The 18,433-nt window shown below is 48.2% G+C and overlaps 1 protein-coding gene, 1 non-coding gene and 1 pseudogene across 2 annotated transcripts; 2 read left to right on the top strand and 1 right to left on the bottom strand.

The window, feature by feature from the left end:
* Nucleotides 1-4,185: 4,185 nt before the first annotated feature.
* LOC112424966 (small ribosomal subunit protein uS10-like) lies at nucleotides 4,186-5,004 on the bottom strand (annotated as a pseudogene).
* Nucleotides 5,005-6,739: 1,735 nt separating this feature from the next.
* Nucleotides 6,740-10,792, top strand: LOC105472270 (ribosomal protein L23). Its single transcript, XM_011725356.3, has 5 exons — nucleotides 6,740-6,890; nucleotides 7,485-7,568; nucleotides 7,866-7,994; nucleotides 10,407-10,520; nucleotides 10,663-10,792. The coding sequence occupies exons 1-5, from the start codon at nucleotides 6,878-6,880 to the stop codon at nucleotides 10,743-10,745; spliced, it is 423 nt and encodes a 140-aa protein (XP_011723658.1). The 5' UTR covers nucleotides 6,740-6,877; the 3' UTR covers nucleotides 10,746-10,792.
* Nucleotides 7,600-7,734, top strand: LOC112424996 (small nucleolar RNA SNORA21). Its single transcript, XR_003015967.1, has one exon. It is a non-coding gene; the product is annotated as a small nucleolar RNA SNORA21 (small nucleolar RNA).
* Nucleotides 10,793-18,433: the final 7,641 nt, after the last annotated feature.

Genomic DNA, 18,433 nt, shown 5'->3' with positions numbered 1-18,433 from the left:
TTCCTAATGGCTCTTCTTACTTCCATCCCTGTGTTCTCTCCCACAGTCTAGTCTCAACAACTCAACCACAGTGATCCTTCTGACACATTAGTCAAATCATGTCCTTCCTCTGCTTAAAATCAAACAATGGTTCCTTATTTCACTCAGCCAATGCCAAAGTCCACAGTGGTTTCATTCCATTACTTCCTTTTTTTGAAACAGAGCTCTTGCTCTGTCACCTAGGCTGGAGTGCAATGGTATGATCTTGGCTCACTGCAACCTCCACCTCCCAGGTTCACACGATTCTCCCACCTCAACCCACTGAGTAGCTGGGATTACAGGCACCTGCCGTCATGCATGCTAATTTTTGTATTTTTGTAGAGACAGGGTTTCACCATGTTGGCCAGGCTGGTCTTGAACTCCTGACCTCAGGTGATCACCTGCCTTGGCCTCCCAAAGTGCTGGGATTACAGGTGTGAGCCACCTTTCTATTACTTCTGACTGCATTTCTTACTACTTTGCTCTTCACTCGTCCTGTCCAATCACATCTGGCTTCCTTGCTGGTACTCATTCGTTTCAGGCACACCCCTGCCTTAGGGTTTCTTATTGGAAAATGACACAAGGTTTCCCTCTGTAGCCTAGGTTGGAGTGCAGTGTGGTAATCACGGCTCACTGCAGTCCTCAACTCCTGGGTTTAAGCGATTCTCCTGCCTCAGATTCACATGCTACCAGCTTATGTTATTTTATTTTATTTTGAGACAGAGTCTCACTCTGTTGCCCAGGCTGGAGTGCAGTGGCGCCATCTGGGCTCACTGCAACCTCTGCCTCCTGGGTTCAAATGGGATTCTCCTGCCTCAGATTCCTGGGTACTTGGGATTACAAGTACCCACCACCATGCCCAGCTAATTTTTGTATTTTTAATAGAGATGGAGTTTCACCATGATGGGCAGGCTGGTCTCAAACTTCTGACCTCAGATGATCTGTCTGCTTCAGTCTCCCAAATTGCTGGGATTATAGGCATGAGCCGCTGTGCCCAGTGCCACCAGCTAATTTTTAAATGTTTTGTAGAGATGGACTCTCCCTGTGTTGCTCAGGTGGGTCTCAGACTCCTGGACTCAAGGGATCCTCCTGCTTCAACCTCCCAAAGTGTTGGGATTACAGATGTGAGCCACTATGCCTGGTTTCATGTCAATATCTTTAATGAGGCCTACACTGACCATCCTCTCTCTCTCTTTCTCTCTCTCTCTCTCTCTGTCTTTCTGTGTGTGTATTTATTTATTTATTTATTTATTTATTTATTTATTTATTTATTTTGAGATGGAGTTTCACTCTTTATTGCCTAGGCTGGAGTGCAATGGCATGATCTTGGCCCACCACAAACCCTTCTCCCCGGCTTCAAGCCATTCTCCTGCCTCAGCCTCCCAAGTAGCTGGGATTATAGGAATGTGCCACCATGCCCAGCTAATTTTTGTATTTTTAGTAGAGATAGGGTTTTGCCATGTTGACCAGGCTGGTCTCGATCTCCTGACCTCAGTTTATCCGCCCGCCTTGGCCTCCCGAAGTGCTGGGATTACAGGCATGAGCCACAGCGGCCGGCTGTATTTGTTGTATATAGAAAAATGGGGTCTCTCTGTGTTGTCCAGACTGGAGTGCAGTGGCTATTCACAGGTGTGATCAGGCCAGGCACAGCGGCTCATGCCTGTAATCCCAGCACTTTGGGAGGCTGTGATGGGAGGGTCCCTTGAGTTCGAGAGGTTGAGGCTGAAATCAGCCAGTCTGAAGTCTGGGCAACAGAGTGAGACCCTATCTAAAAAATAAAAATAAAAAAGGTGTGATCCTAGCTCTCTGAAGCCTCCAACTCATGGCCTCAAGAGTTCCTCCTCCACTGAAGCCTCCAACTCCTTCTCTCTCTCTCCTTCTTTCTTTTTTTCTTTTCTTTCTTTCTTTCTTTTTTTTTTTTTTTTTAGTGATGGGGTCTCACTTTTTCACCCAGGCTGGAGTGCAGTGGTGGGATCTTGGCTCACTGCAACCTCTGCCTTCCAGGCTCAAGAGATCCTCCCACCTCAGCCTCCAGAACAGCTGGGGCTATAGGCATGTGCCACCAAGGCCGGCTAATTTTGGTTGGTTTGTTTTTGTTTTTTGGAGACAGAGTCTTGCTCTGTCGCCCAGGCTGGAGTGTAGAGGCACAATGCCGGCTCACTGTAACCTCCACCTCCTGGGTTCCAATGATTCTCGTGCCTCAGCCTCCCGAGTAGCTGGGGACCGCAGGCATGGACCACACCTGGCTAATTTTTTTTTTTTTTTTTTTTTGAGACGGAGTCTTGCTCTGTGGCCCAGGCTGGAGTGCAGTGGCCGGATCTCAGCTCACTGCAAGCTCCGCCTCCCAGGTTCACGCCATTCTCCTGCCTCAGCCTCCTGAGTAGCTGGGACTACAGGTGTCCGCCACCTCGCCCAGCTAGTTTTTTGTATTTTTTAGTAGAGACGAGGTTTCACCGTGTTAGGCAGGATGGTCTCGATCTCCTGACCTCGTGATCCACCCATCTCGGCCTCCCAAAGTGCTGGGATTACAGGCTTGAGCCACCGCGCCCAGCCACCTGCCTAATTTTTTGTATTTTTAGTAGAGACAGAGTTTTGCCATGTTGCTTGGGCTGGGTCTTCAGCTCCTGAGCTCAGGCACTCTACCAGCCTCGGCCTCCCAAAGTGCTAGAATTACAGGCATGAGACACCGTGCCTGGCTAATTTCTGTATTTTTAGTAGAGACAGAGTTTTGCTATTTCGGGCAAGCTGGTCTCGAACTCCTGACCTCAAGTAATACAACCACCTTGGCCTCCCAAAGTGGTGATGGAATTACAGGCGTGAGCCACTGCCCCTGGCCCTATTTTTGTTTATCTATGTTTTTGAGACAGAGTTTCAAACTTTCCTGTTGCCCAGGCTGGAGTGCAATGGTGCAATCTCGGCTCACCACAACCTCTGCCTCCCGGGTTTCAAGAGATTCTCCTGCCTCAGACTCCTGACTAGCTGGAATTACAGGCATGTGCTACCACACCAGGCTAATTTTATATTTTTAGTAGAGATGGGGTTTCTCCAATTTGGTCAGGCTGGTCTCAAACTCCCGACCTCAGGTGATCCGACCGCCTTGGCCTCCCAAAGTTCTGGGATTACAGGCGTGAGCCACTGTGCCCGGTCTTATTTATATATTTTTTGAGATGGACCCTGGCTGTATACCCCAGGCTGGAGTGCAGTAGCAGGACTTCGGCTCACTGCAACCTCCACCTCTTTGGTTCAAACGATTCTCCTGCCTCGGCCTCCTGAGTAGCTGGGATTACAGGCACCTGCCACCACGGCCGGCTAATGTTTGTTTGTTTGCTTGTTTTGCTTTGTTTTGTTTTGTTTTTTTGAGACGAGTCTCACTCTGTCGCCCAGGCTGGAGTGCAGTGGTGAGATCTCGGCTCATTGCAAGCTCCGCCTCCCGGGTTCACGCCATTCTCCTGCCTCAGCCTCCCGAGTAGCTGAGACTAGAGGCGCCCGCCACCACGCCCGTCTAATTTTTTGTATTTTCTTTTTTTTTTTTTTTTTTTTTTTTGAGACGGAGTCTCGCTCTGTTGCCCAGGCTGGAGTGCAGTGGCACGATCTCGGCTCACTGCAAGCTCCGCCTCCCGGGTTCACGCCATTCTCCTGCCTCAGCCTCCCGAGTAGCTGGGACTACAGGCGCCCACAACCGCGCCCGGCTAATTTTTTTTGTATTTTTAGTAGAGACGGGGTTTCACCGTGGTCTCGATCTCCTGACCTTGTGATCCGCCCGCCTCGGCCTCCCAAAGTGCTGGGATTACAGGCGTGAGCCACCGCGCCCGACCTAATTTTTTGTATTTTCTGTGGAGAGGGCGGTTCACTGTGATAGCCAGGATGGTCTCGATCTTCTGACCTCATGATCCGCCCGCCTCCGCCTCCCAAAGTGCTGGGATTACAGGCGTAAGCCACTACGCCCGGCTAATGTTTGTATTTTTGTAGAAACCAGGTTTCGCCATTTTGGCCATGTTGGTCTTGAACTCCTGACCTCAGGTGATCTGCCTGCCTTGGCCTCCCAAAGTGTCGGGATAACAGGCGTCAGCCAGCGCGCCTGGCCAATTACCAGCTGATTTATTTATTTATTTTTATTTTTTATTTTTTATTTTTTGAGACGGAGTCTCACTCTGTCGCCCAGGCTGGAGTGCGGTGGCCGGATCTCAACTCACTGCAAGCTCCGCCTCCCGGGTTTACGCCATTCTCCTGCCTCAGCCTCCCGAGTAGCTGGGGCTACAGGCCCCTGCCACCTCGCCCGGGTAGTTTTTTGTATTTTTTAGTAGAGACGGGGTTTTACCGTGTTAGCCAGGATGGTCTCGATCTCCTGACCTCGTGATCCGCCCGTCTTGGCCTCCCAAAGTGCTGGGATTACAGGCTTGAGCCACCGCGCCCAGCCACTAGCTGATTTATATATATATACCGGCCGTGGAGGTTGCGGTAAGCCAAGACCGCGCCACTGCACTCCAGCCTGCGCAACAAGAGCGAAACTCTGTCTCAAAAGAAAAAAGAAAACAAAAAACCTGGTAGTCAATTTACTAAAATAGTTGACTTAAGCATCTGCAGTGGCGACTTCCACCTCAACTCCTGGCTCAATACTGAGGGAAGTAACCTGCTTAACAATCTCAGAAGGACTGTGCAAGTCAGAGTCGCTTGCGGATTCTCACGTGGAAACGATCCCATGTCTTAGAACCTTCACCACAAAGAGTTTTTCTTGTAGTGATTCTCAAAGTCTTGGCAGACATTCGAACTGGTCCTTTCACTTTGAGATTCTTTTCCTTTGCTCCTCTGATCAAGTCAGCACACACCTACTCCAGGGATTTTATGGTGCAGCTCGTTAAAGTGACTCGAATTCGTGAACTGCCGCCTCCGCCTCCATGGGTGTTTTTCCGGTATCCTTAAAATCCATGGCTACTGCGCGGCTTCCTGACCCACTGGTTCCTGGGCGAGAGCTAACAGCGGTGAGTCGGGAGCAGGAGCGTGAGGATTGGCGATCCGCAACACCTACGGACGGCGTCTTTCTCAAAGAGCTATTTATATATATATTTTTTGAGACGGAGTCTAGCTCTGTCGCCCAGGTTGGAGTGCAGTAGAGCGATCTCGGCTCCCTGCCACCTCCGCCTCCCGGGTTCCAGCGATTCTCCTGCCTCAGCCTCCCGAGTAGCTGTAGCTGGGATTACAGGCGCGTGCCACCACGCCCAGATAATTTTTGTATTTTTAGTAGAGACGGGGTTTCACTGTGTTGGCCAGGCTTGTCTCAATCTCCTGACCTCGTGATCCACCCGCCTCGGCCTCCCAAAGTGCTGGGATTACAAGCGTGAGCCACCAGGCCCGGCCACTATTTGTATTTTACACTTGATCTTGGCCAAAAGGCCAAGAAGCGATACTATTTATATTTTTATAATACTTATCCCCATCTAACATACTACATACTGCAATTATTTATTATATCTTTTGTTTAGTGTCTAATATCCTCCTCCACCTGCACCCCAGCAGAATATAAGCTCCATAAGGACAACAATATTGATCTATTTTGTTGTCTGATGTAATCCGCTGTACGCCCTGGACAGAACCTGCTACAAAGTAGGAGCTCAGTAAGTATTTGAATGAATGCATCGTGGCACGGGAAGAACCCAGAAGAAAGGGGCGGCTGAAGCTGTGAAAGGAGCAAGTGGCCTGGCGCGGGGGCTCACGCCTGCAATCCCAGCACTTTGAGAAGCCAAGGCGGGCAGATCACTTGAGGTTAGAAATTCGAGACCAGCCTGGCCAACATGGCGAAACCCCATCTCTACTAAAAATACAAAAATTAGCCCAGCGTTGTGGTGGGCGCCTGTGGTCTCAGCTACTCTGAGGCTGAGACAGAGAACTGCTTGAACCCGGGAGACGGAGGTTGCAGCGAGCTGAGAGCGCGCCACTATACTCCAGCCTGGGCAAGAGCGAGACTCCGTCTCAAAAAAAAGAAAAAAAAAAAAAAAAAACAACTGTGTGTGTGTGGGGGGGGGGGGGGGGCGGGTCAATAAACAGAGCAATACTGTATATGTAAAATACAGAATGGTATGGTACCAAGAACACATAGATGGAATGATCTGTAGCACTTCTCAATTGTATTACATTCAACGAAACCGTTTAGAGCTGGTTCTCCCCCCTCCCCCCCTGTCTTTGTTTCTGTGGGAACCCCTACACGGCACAAACCGTGTTTTAATTCCTATTCTCTAGTGTGCAGATAAGTGCCTGGCACGTATTAAGTTGTCAAAAGAGGTCGTGAGCAAGTTAACAAATCACTGCTTCCATGTCCCTAACTACTCTTTTTTTTTTTTTTTTGAGACGGAGTCTCGCTGTGTCTCCCAGGCTGGAGTGCAGTGGCGTGATCTCGGCTCACTGCAAGCTCCGCCTCCCGGGTTCACGCCATTCTCCCGCCTCAGCCTTCCCAAGTAGCTGAGACTACAGGCGCCCGCCACCACGCCCGGCTAGTTTTTTGTATTTTTAGTAGAGACGAGGTTTCACCATGTTAGCCAGGATAGTCTCGATCTCCTGACGTCGTGATCCACCCGCCTCGGCCTCCCAAAGTGCTGGGATTACAGGCTTGAGCCACCGCGCCCGGCCAACTACTCTTAAGCTCCTGGAGAAGAGATTTCCTATCTCTTGCGCTTCTACTTCAACGCCCACTTCAGAGAGGGCTCAAAGCAACGTCGTGAACTTAATACGCAATAAGGCAGCGCCCAGAGGCGGAAGAGGCAGAGTTTTTAGCTCCGGCCACGTGACGAAGGTGGGCGGGGCGTCAAAGTTCATATCCCAGCGTCCTTTGAATCAACTTCCTTTTTTCTTTTTTCCGGCGTTCAAGATGTCGAAGCGAGGTGAGGTTTTGCTTCTGGAGGATCCTCCACCATCTGTCGTGCAGTGGCTGGCGGATTCGTCAGGAGCGGTGGCCCTAGGCAGCTGGGGCGCTTTGCTCTCCTTCAGGCCGGAGAGGGAGAGCCAGGCCATCGCAAAAGCACTGCCAGGGCCCTCGAAAGTGGCAGTGGGGTGCTGGAGAGTTGACATAGCAGGATCCCGACATGAATATAGTCTGGATCCCGCGAGATCGCTCTGCGAATAGGGCTATCGTATTGGGGTTGAAGTTAGACTGGATTAGGCCCTGGTTTGCGCGACCTCTGCGGTCTTATGCTTTGCAGGAGCAATTGCGTTTTGCGAAAGTTGGAACAAGGGCTGAGTCGTCTAGGTTCCTTAATTTCGATGTCAGAGTGGTAATAGTGAGAAATAGGCTACTTTCCGTGAGAATCGGGTGGCACACGGGGAGGGCATAAGTAAAATCCGAGCGAGCTAATCTATAGCATACCATCTGTCAAAGTATGTGCCGTGAATTACAGTTTAAGAGTATGAGGGGGAACTGCGAACCATGTCTAGATAGTGATCTCTTTATCCTGTTTACCTTCCCTTTATATCCACAGGACGTGGTGGGTCCTCTGGTGCGAAATTCCGGATTTCCTTGGGTCTTCCGGTAGGAGCTGTGATCAATTGTGCTGACAACACAGGTGAGGTCTTTGACTGCAGGTTGCTATACTCCCCCTTTTAAAAGCACTCAATGGGCCTGTGCCTAATGACCTATTGAGCCGTCAAGAAAGGGGAGAGTGAAAACATCGCTTTTGGGTGAAGTGGCAACATGTTGTGTTGTTTGCTTCAATCGGTGGTGTGACAAGGCGTTCTTGAGGACTAACTGCTTGGGCAGTCAGTGGAGGGAGGGACTTTGTAAGTGTTTGGGAAATGTAATACTGATGGAACGGCTTGATGGGCCCTCAACATTTTTCATTTTTATTTACATTCATTTGTAGGAGCCAAAAACCTGTATATCATCTCCGTGAAGGGGATCAAGGGACGGCTGAACAGACTTCCCGCTGCTGGTGTGGGTGACATGGTGATGGCCACAGTCAAGAAAGGCAAACCAGAGCTCAGAAAAAAGGGTGAGTAAACACTGAGCCCACCTTAACACTGATAAGTAGTGGGGGGACTCTTTCCTTTATTGGAAAATGGATCAATTTTCAAGGCCTCAAGGTTGTTTTCCATTGAGAGGCAATGTGAGATAAGTATCTTAAGTTTTTGTTCATATTATGTTGGAGGGGGGACCATCATCTTGTCATTTCCATACTTTAGATTTATTTATTTATTTATTTTTTGAGATGGGGTCTCCCTCTGTCGCTCAGCCCACACTGGAGTGCAATGGCACGATCTTGGCTGACTGCAACCTCTGCCTCCTGGGTTCTCTTTTTTTTTTTTTTTTTTTTTTTTTTTTTTTTTTTTTTGAGACGGAGTCTCGCTCTGTCGCCCAGGCTGGAGTGCAGTGGCCGGGTCTCAGCTCACTGCAAGCTCCGCCTCCCGGGTTCACGCCATTCTCCTGCCTCAGCCTCCGGAGTAGCTGGGACTACAGGCGCCCGCCACCTCGCCCAGCTAGTTTTTTGTATTTTTAGTGGAGACGGGGTTTCACCATGTTAGCCAGGATGGTCTCGATCTCCTGACCTCGTGATCCGCCCGTCTCGGCCTCCCAAAGTGCTGGGATTACAGGCTTGAGCCACCGCGCCCGGCCGCCTCCTGGGTTCTCAAAAAAAAAAAAAAAAAAATTAGAAAATGAAAACGAGAAGCTGCTCATTATTTTATTTTTATTTATTTATTTTTGAGATGTAATCTCACTCTGTTGCCCAGGCTGCAGTGCAGTGGCACATATCTTTCTGTTCACTGCAACCTCCACTTCCCAGGCTCAAGTGATTGCCCTGCCTCAGCCTCCCGAGGAGCTGGGATCATAGGTGTGCGCCACCACACCCAGCTAATTGCTCATTACTTAATCTCAGGCTACCCCCTCATAAGTTTTCCTGTCAGCTGTATGATTTAAAGGGGGAGGCCTCAAAATACTTGCAGTTTGTGTCCTGTCCGGCTTTAGAACTTCTGGTATTTGATGCATTTTAACTTCAGCTCTTGCAGTTTTTTCCTGTGCCTGCCTAGTCTGTCTCTACCCTGGGATGTCTTGCTCTTCTAAAGAGTTCATGGCCATCCCTTGAGTTACAAATATGATGTTGATTTGTTAGCCATGTGTTACAGTTACTCCTATTCCTGTATCCACCCCACGATGCTCTCCAGTAGATTTTTAACCTTTGGGTTAGAAATCTTTTTTTGTTTACCATTAATAGCCACTTGAGGGCTTGGTAGCACTGTGCTTGTGATTCAGCAATTGCATGGGCTTTTTCCTCTTCTCAGAACACTTCCTGGGTCTGATTGGTGGCCCAGGGAGCTGTTAGAGAAGAGCAGAGCAAATGGCCATCACTTTGTAGATGAGATGGCAGGAGAGTGGATTGCTGGTCTCAGTCAGTGGTGGGACAGACCAGAGCTCAGAACACTTCAGTTTTAAAACGAGCTGTGAGTATCCAATTCTGTTAATGTCTTTTTTGGTCCTTGTTTCTGCTAAATGAATACATCCCCTCCCCTTGGAACTTAATAAATAACAAGCACAGAAATGTGCAAAAGGGCCAGGTCTATTTGTCTACTTGATGAATTTGTGAGCATTTAATGGTTTATAAGTAGAGGAGGGTCAGTAAGTATTGGCTGCCTCATGTGTGTCCCATTGCTAACTTGGTTAGACTTATCTATTTTTTGTATAGTCTTCCTGTCATTATAAAAATTCTGTGTAAGGACCCCACGCTAGTATCAGTGAAGATTTGAATCCAGGTGTGTCTGACTCTACAGTAGTTCTTCACAAGCATTATATTTTACTGTGTAGTGATACTTGATTTTGAAAGTTGGGAAAAGCTTCTTTTCCACTTTAGTACAGATGGGTGTAAAAGTTACTTATGACACTGGAAAGTAAAACATTAAAAGTAAAACATAAAGCCTGGTGTTTGGGCCCTGGAATTCCAACTGTTTTCCAGTATAAATCTGAATAGCTTGGTCTCTGCTCATTGCCAGGACTGGGAGCAGTTGGGGGTCCCAGGTCCCATTTCTACATCCCAATTCAGTGATACTGGGATCTTAATAACCCACCTGTGAGGTGAAGTTGGAAAAGGCATAGGCAAGGATAATTGTCCTCCTGAGAGTTTTACACTTGCGAGAAAATACTGGCAGCTTTGATTTTAAGATGTGAATAGATGGTTGTGGTTCATGCCTATACTCCCAGCACTTTGGGAGTAAAAAAAAAAATCTGGGCATGGTGGTGAGCACCTGTAGTCCAAGATACTGGAGAGGCTGAGGTGGGAGGATCACCTTAAAGATTGATTGATATTTATACTATCTCAAACACTGACAGTACATTCTGTCTAGCTGGCAACTGCTTTTGTGGTGGCGTTGCGACTTGACAGGTTAATGACTGCTGTCTTTTTTTCTTCTCTCAGTACATCCAGCAGTGGTCATTCGACAACGAAAGTCATACCGTAGAAAAGATGGCGTGTTTCTTTATTTTGAAGATAATGCAGGGGTCATAGTGAACAATAAAGGCGAGATGAAAGGTAGGAACTCAGTCTGGCTTGTTCCTTAGGTCTCTGAGGTTGGGTGGATTGTCTAGAAGTACAGGCCAAGGATCCTCTGTGTTTGATGATGTCTTAACCTGTCCCCCACATGTTTTTTGTTTTGTTTTGTTTTTTAATGCAGGTTCCGCCATTACAGGACCAGTAGCAAAGGAGTGTGCAGACTTGTGGCCCCGGATTGCATCCAATGCTGGCAGCATTGCATGATTCTCCAGTATATTTGTAAAAAATAAAAATTTTAAACCCATTAAAAAGTGTTTGCAGTGCTTGCCTCCCTGTTCACTTCTACGCCTTTTTTTTTTTTTTCCCCAGAGTCTCACTCTGTCACCGAGGCTGGAGTGCAGTGGTGAGATCTTGGCTCGCTGCAACCTCCACTTCCAGGGTTCAAGTAATTCTCCTGCCTCAGCCTCCCAAGTAGCTGGGATTACAGGCACCTGCCATCATGCCTGGCTAATTTTTGTATTTTTGGTGGAGATGGGGTTTCACCATGTTAGCCAAACTGGACTCAAACTCCTGATCTCAAGTGATCTGCCCATCCCGGCCTCTACAATCTTTTTGACATGACCTGACCCCTGACCATTGCTTTTGTGAAATGGAAACACTGCGCTTTTTTTTTTTTTTAAACAATCCTTGCTTTTTTGTGAGTTTGCAGACTTTTGGCATTTTCCAATTGCTGTATTTAATTTTGGCTTCAAAAAGTATTCGGGTTTTGAGTCCCAAAAATAATAGTAGATACCGCTTGATGACTGGCTATACAAGATAGCTTCTCCTGCAGTGAGAAAGGCATTGAAATGATGACGCTGTGGCTCGCGCCTGTAATCCCAACACTTTGGGAGGCCAAAGCAGGCGGATCATGAGGTCAGGTATTCGAGACCAGGTTAACCAACATGGTGAAAACTTCTCTACTAAAAATACAAAAGTTAGCTGGGCATTGTGCACGCCTGTAATCTCAGCTACTGAGAGAATTGCTGGAACCTGAGAGGTGGAGATTGCAGCGAGTGGAGATCATGCTATTGCACTCCAGCCTGGGTGACAAGGCAAGATTCTGTTCCCCACCCCCCACAAAAAAAAAGGCATTGAAGTTAAGATGGACTGTATAGTTAGATCCTGGACACACAGGGATTTTGAGGATTGATGTTAATGGGAGCCTGTCTATATGTACATTTTAGCAGTTAACAGGTTTGGAGTAAATTTGTAAAACAACAGTAATTGCCATGTAGGTTTACTGTCATAGTGGAAGATGATTAAGTTGATGGTACGTACAGGTATTTTGTTATGAAAATGTTGTGACAAACAGGATGATTGTGTAACTTACGTTCCAAGCTCTAGTTTGAGAATGGAAGAATGATAAAATTTTGCCAACTGAACAGGCATAAAGCCCTGTTAATAAAGGCACTTGGTCTTAAGGTTAGCATTTGTTTCTAAACTCTGTAAGAGTTGATTTAGGTGATACCCAGTGTCTGGGAAAAATGGATACTCGTTTAGAACAATAATTTGGGGGGAAGTGGACTAACTAGGGTTTTTAGATTGAGGTTTGTGTTCATATATCTGTATCTGCAAATAGCCATAAATGTCTCTGCCTATAAGTTAGGTATAATACAAGCTCCATTTGGTATCAAAAAGAACTATCCTTAATGTCTTATGACTAGTTTATGGAAGGTACCAGACCTAGAGAGGAGTTGTTCTAACCTGGAGCTTTTGAAAATGTTTCCAGTTCATACCCTAGACCAATTATGTCAGACTGCAGAATAGGACTCAGACATCAGAATTGTGAAGCTCCCAGGAGATTTCAAGGTACACCCAAGATTGAGAACCAGTACCCTGTCTAGACTGAACCAGTCTTGGTTTTAGAAGAATTAAATCTTGGCTGGGCGCGGTAGTTCACGCCTATAATCCCAGCCCTTTGGGAGGCTGAGGTGGGTGGATCATCTGAGGTCAGGAGATCGAGACCAGCCTGTCCAACATGTTTTTTTTTTTTTTTGAGATGGAGTCTTGCTCTGTCGCTGAGACTGGAGTGCAGTGGCCGGATCTCGGCTCACTGCAAGCTCCACCTCCCGGGTTTACGCCATTCTCCTGCCTCAGCCTCCCGAGTAGCTGGGACTACAGGCACCCGCCACCCCGCCCGGCTATTTTTTTGTATTTTTTACTAGAGACGGGGTTTCACCGGGTTAGCCAGGATGGTCTCGATCTCCTGACCTCGTGATCCGCCCGTCTCGGCCTCCCAAAGTGCTGGGATTACAGGCTTGAGCCACCGCGCCCGGCCTGTCCAACATGTTGAAACCCCATCTTGGCCGGGCGCGGTGGCTCAAGCCTGTAATCCCAGCACTTTGGGAGGCCGAGACGGGCGGATCACGAGGTCAGGAGATCGAGACCATCCTGGCTAACCCGGTGAAACCCCGTCTCTACTAAAAAATACAAAAAAAAATTAGCCGGGCGCGGTGGTGGGCGCCTGTAGTCCCAGCTACTCGGGAGGCTGAGGCAGGAGAATGGCGTGAACCCGGGAGGCGGAGCTTGCAGTGAGCTGAGATCCGGACACTGCACTCCAGCCCCGGCGACAGAGCGAGACTCTGTCTCAAAAAAAAAAAAAAAAAAAAAAAGAAACCCCATCTCTACTAAATACAAAATTAGCCAGGCGTAGTGGTGCATGCTGTAATCCCAGCTACTTGGGAGGCTGAGGCAGGAGAATCGCTTGAACCCTGGAGGTGGAGGTTGCAGTGAGCCGAGATCCTGCAATTGCACTCCAGCCTGGGCAACAAAGAGCGAAACTCTGTCTTGGGGGAAAGGAAAAAAGAGTATTAAATCTCTAGTTTGAGAAAGTTAGACCATAACATCCCTGAGTATGGTCAATTTCAAGTCAGCTTTAGTGTGACAAGCCCCTAGGCCCACTTTTTATATTTTTATATATTATGGCAATATATGATCCTTATGTATTACCCTTAATCACTGCTATTTTTGAATTTTATCTTTTCTGAGACAGTTTTGCTCTGTCACCAAGGCTGGAGTGCAGTGACACCATCGAAGCTCACTATAACCTTGAACTGCTGGACTCGGAATCCTCCTGCTGTGGCCTTCAAAGGGCTGCAATTACAAGTGTGAGCCACTGCATCCCACCTCATATTTTATGCTTTGGAGATTTTTTTTTTTTTGAGACGGAGTCTCGCTCTGTTGCCCAGGCTGGAGTGCAGTGGCCGGATCTCTGCTCACTGCAAGCTCCACCTCCCGGGTTTACGCCATTCTCCTGCCTCAGCCTCCTGAGTAGCTGGGACTACAGGCACCCGCCACCTCACTCGGCTAGTTTTTTTGTATTTTTTAGTAGAGACGGGGTTTCACCGGGTTAGCCAGGATGGTCTCGATCTCCTGACCTCGTGATCCACCCGTCTCGGCCTCCCAAAGTGCTGGGATTACAGGCTTGAGCTACCGCGCCCAGCCTGGAGATTTTTTTTGACTTGGATTAAAAGCTTGATATTTACATTTCACTAAATGTTTTCCTTTGTCAGCTGGGCATGGTGGCTCACACCTGTAATCCCAGCACTTTGGAAGGCCGAGATGGGCTGATCACCTGAGATGAGGAGTTCAAGACCAGCCTGGCCAATATGGTGAAATCTCATCTCTACTAAAAATAAAAAATTAGCTGGGCGTGGTGACACATGCCTGTAGTCCCAATTACTCGGTAGGCTGGGGCAGGAGAATTGCTTGAACCCAAGAGGCAGAGGTTGCAGTGGCGGAGGTTGCAGTGAGCCAGCCAGACTCTGTCTCGCTCCTGGGATCCAAGAGACTCCTGGGTTCTTATTGCCCAGGCTAGAGTGCAGTGGTGCAATCTCAGCTCCCCGCAACCTCCGCCTCCTGGGTCCTAGCGATTCTCCTGCCTCAGCCTCCCGAGTACCTGTGACTACAGGTGCCCACCACCACACTCGGCTAATTTTTGTATCTTTTTTTTAGTGGGTTTTTTTTTTTGTTTTTTTTTTTTGAGACGGAGTCTCACTCTGTCGCTGAGATCTCCACTCACTGCAAGCTCCGCCTCTCGGGTTCACGCCCTTCTCCTGCCTCAGCCTCCCAAGTAGCTGGGACTACAGGCGCCTGCCACCGTGCCCGGCTAATTTTTGTATTTTTAGTAGAGACGGTGTTTCACCGTGTTAGCCAGGATGGTCTCGATCTCCTGACCTCGTGATCCGCCCATCTCGGCCTCCCAAAGTGCTGGGATTACAGGCTTGAGCCACCGCGCCCAGACTTTTTTTGGTGTTTTTTATTTTGAGACCGAGTTTTGCTCTTGTGCCCAGCTGGAGTGCAGTGGGGCAATCTCAGCTCACTGTGACCTCCGCCTCCTGGGTCCTAGCGATTCTCCTGCCTCAGCCTCCCAAGTAGGTGGAATTACAGGCATGCAACACCACGCCTGGCTAATTGTGTATTTTTAGTAGAGACGGGGTTTCTCCATGTTGATCAGGCTGGTCTCCAACTCCCAACCTCAGGTGTTCCGCCCCGCTCGGCCTTCCAAAGTGCTGGGATTACAGATGTGAGCCACTGCGCCCAGCCAGATTTATATATACTTTTCCTTTGTCATCATTTACCTGCAAGTTCTTTCTAGGTAAAAGTTTTAATAGAATGGATTCAAGATATCAGATCTGATTTATAGGAGCTTGGAACTTGAACAGTAAAACATATACTTTCATAATAAAAAGAGTAGTAAATATAAAAAATAGTAAATTCACTACAAGACCTAGTGGAGCATGCCCATTATCCCAGCTACTCTGGAGGCTGAGATGAGCAATCAAGTCTAGCTACAGGCACACAAAAAATTGGCTGAGTGTGGTGGTGTGCACCTTTAGTCTCAGCTACTCTGGAGGCTGAGGTGGGAGGATCACTTGAGCCCAGGAGGTCAAGGCTGCAGTGAGCAATGATCAGACCACTGCACTCCAGCCTGGGCAAGACTGTCTCTATGAAAAAAACAAAACAGGCTGGGCCCAGTGGCTCACACCTGTTACCCCAGCACTTTGGGAGGCCAAGGCGGGCAGATCACGAGGTCAGGAGATCAAGACCATCCTGGCTAACACGGTAAAACCCCATCTCTACTAAAAATACATAAAAAAATTTAGCCGGGCTTGGTGGCAGGCGCCTGTAGTCCCAGCTGCTTGGGAGGCTGAGGCAGGAGAATGGCGTGAATCCAGGAGGGGACCTTGCAGTGAGCCAAGATTGCGCCACTGCACTCCAGCCTGGACGACAGAGCGAGATACTGTCTCAAAAAAAAAAAACACAAAAAACACTCCATCTCGGCCGGGCGCAGAAGCTCACGCCTGTAGTCCCAACAATTTGAGAGGCCAAGGCAGGTGGATCACCTGAGGTCAGGAGTTCCATATCAGCCTGGCCAACATGGTGAAACACCTATCTCTACTAAAAATACAAAAATTAGCTGGGTGTGGTGATGGGTGCCTGTACTCCCAGCTACTCTGGGGGCTGAGGCAGGAGAATCGCTTGAACCTAGGAGGCGGTGGCTGCAGTGAGCCTAGATGGCTCCACTGCACTGCAGCCTGAGCGACAGAGTGAGACTCTGTCTCAGAAATAGATAAAATAATAAAATATATAATTTATATAATTAGCTAGATCCATTGCTGTATGTGGAAACTAAAGGAAAATGAAAAAGAAAATTAGCTGGAGGAAAAATATGGTAATATATCCCCCCACTGTTTTGTTACTTTAAAGGACAGATAAGGCCAGTCCTGGTGGCTCATGGCTGTAATCCTCCCAGCTTGGGAGGCCAAAGTGGGTTGATAACTTGAGCTCAGGAGTTCAAGACCAGTTTGGCCAACATAGCAAAACCCTGTCTCTATAAAAAATAGAAAAATTAGCCAGGCCTGTTGGCATGTGCTTGTAATCCCAGCTAATTGGAGGCTGAGGCAGAAGAATCGCTTGAGCCCAGGAGGCAGAGGTTGCAGTGAGTCAAGATCACAACACTGCATGCCAGCCTGGGAAATTGGAGTGAAACCATGTCTTGAGGGGAAAAAAAGAAGCATAAATAATAGCGGATGAAAATAATTGGGATGGGGCCAGGCATGGTGGCTCACCCCTGTAATCTCAGCACTTTGGGAGGCCAAGGCGGGAGGATCACTAGAGGTCAGGATTTTGAGACCAGCCTGGCCAACATGGTGAAACCCTGTTTCTACTAAAAATACAAAAATTACTCACTCCTGTAATCCCAGCACTTTTGGAGACCAAAGCAGGCAAATCACAAGAGGTCAGGAGTTCAAGACCAGCCTGGTGAAACCCTGTCTCTAGAAAAAATATAAAAATTAGCTGGGCATGGTGGTGCGCACCTGTAAACCCAGGAGACAGAGGTTGCAGTGAGCCAAGATCACGCCACTGCACTCCAGCCTGGGCAACAGAGCAAGACTCCATCTTAAAATAATAAAAAATAATAATAATAAAAATACAAAAATTAATGGCCCGGCGCAGTGGCTCATGCTTGTAATCCCAGCACTTTGGGAGGCTGAGGCAGGCGGATCACCTGAGGTTGGGAGTTCAAGACCAGCCTGACCAACATGGAGAAAGCCCGTCTCTACTAAAAATACAAAATTAGCCAGGCGTGGTGGCACATGCCTGTAATCCCAGCTACTAGGGAGGCTGAGGCAGGAGAATCGCTTGAACCTGGGAGGCGGAGGTTGCAGTGAGCCGAGATGGCACCATTGCACTCCAGCCTGGGCAAGAAGAGTGAAACTCCATCTCAAAAAAATTATATATATATATATACAAAAATTAGCTAGGTGGTGGGGCGTGATGGCTCACGCCAGCAATCCCAGCACTTTGGGAGGCGAAGGTGGTAATCACCTGAGGTCAGGAGTTCAAGACCAGTCTGGCCAACATGGTGAAACCCCAGCTCTACTGAAAATACAAAAATTAGCCAGGTGTGGTGACGTGCGCTTGTAATCCCAGCTACTTAGGAAGCTGAGGCAGGAGAATTGCTGGAACCCAGGAGGCTGCAGTGTGCTGAGATCCCGCCACTGCACTCCAGCCTGGGCAACACAGCGAGACTCCATCTCAAAAAAAAAAAAAATTAGTCTAGGGTGGTGGCACGGGCATGTAATCTCAGCTATTCAGGAGGCTGACATAGGATAATTGATTGAACCCGGGAGGCAGGGGTTGCAGTGAGCTGAGATCATGCCACTGCACTCCAGTCTGGGTGACATCTCAAAAAAAATATATATATAAAATATAATATTTATAAATTTTTTTTTTTTTTTTTTTTGAGACGGAGTCTCGCTCTGTTACCCAGGCTGGACTGCAGTGGCCGGATCTCAGCTCACTGCAACCTCCGCCTCCCGGGTTCACGCCATTCTCCTGCCTCAGCCTCCTGAGTAGCTGGGACTACAGGCGCTCGCCACCTCGCCCGGCTAGATTTTTGTATTTTTTAGTAGAGACGGGGTTTCACCGTGTTAGCCAGGATGGTCTCGATCTCCTGACCTCGTGATCCGCCCGTCTCGGCCTCCCAAAGTGCTGGGATTACAGGCTTGAGCCACCGCGCCCGGCTTATAAAATATTTTATATTTATATTTAAATATATATACATAAAATAGACTAGGCACAGTGGCCCATGCCTGTAAGCCCAGCACTTTGGGAGGCCGAGGTGAGCTAATAATTTGAGGTCAGGAGTTCGAGACCAGCTTGGCCAACATGGTGAAATCCCGTTTCTACTAAAAATACCAAAATTAGCCGGGCTTAGTGGCGGGCGCCTGTAATCTCAGCTACTCAGGAGGCTGAGGCAGAGAATTGCTTGAACCCGGGAGGCACAGGTTGCAGTGAGCCAGATTGAGCCACTGCACTCCAACCTGGGCGACAGAGTGAGACTTTGTCTTCAAAATAAATAAATAAAAAGAATAAGTAAATAAATAATGTTAATTCGGGTAGGG

This window comes from Macaca nemestrina, chromosome 17 (assembly GCF_043159975.1).
Source record: "Macaca nemestrina isolate mMacNem1 chromosome 17, mMacNem.hap1, whole genome shotgun sequence".
In the NCBI taxonomy this organism is placed as follows: Eukaryota; Metazoa; Chordata; class Mammalia; order Primates; family Cercopithecidae; genus Macaca; species Macaca nemestrina.
This window is presented reverse-complemented; position numbering and strand designations above follow the sequence as displayed.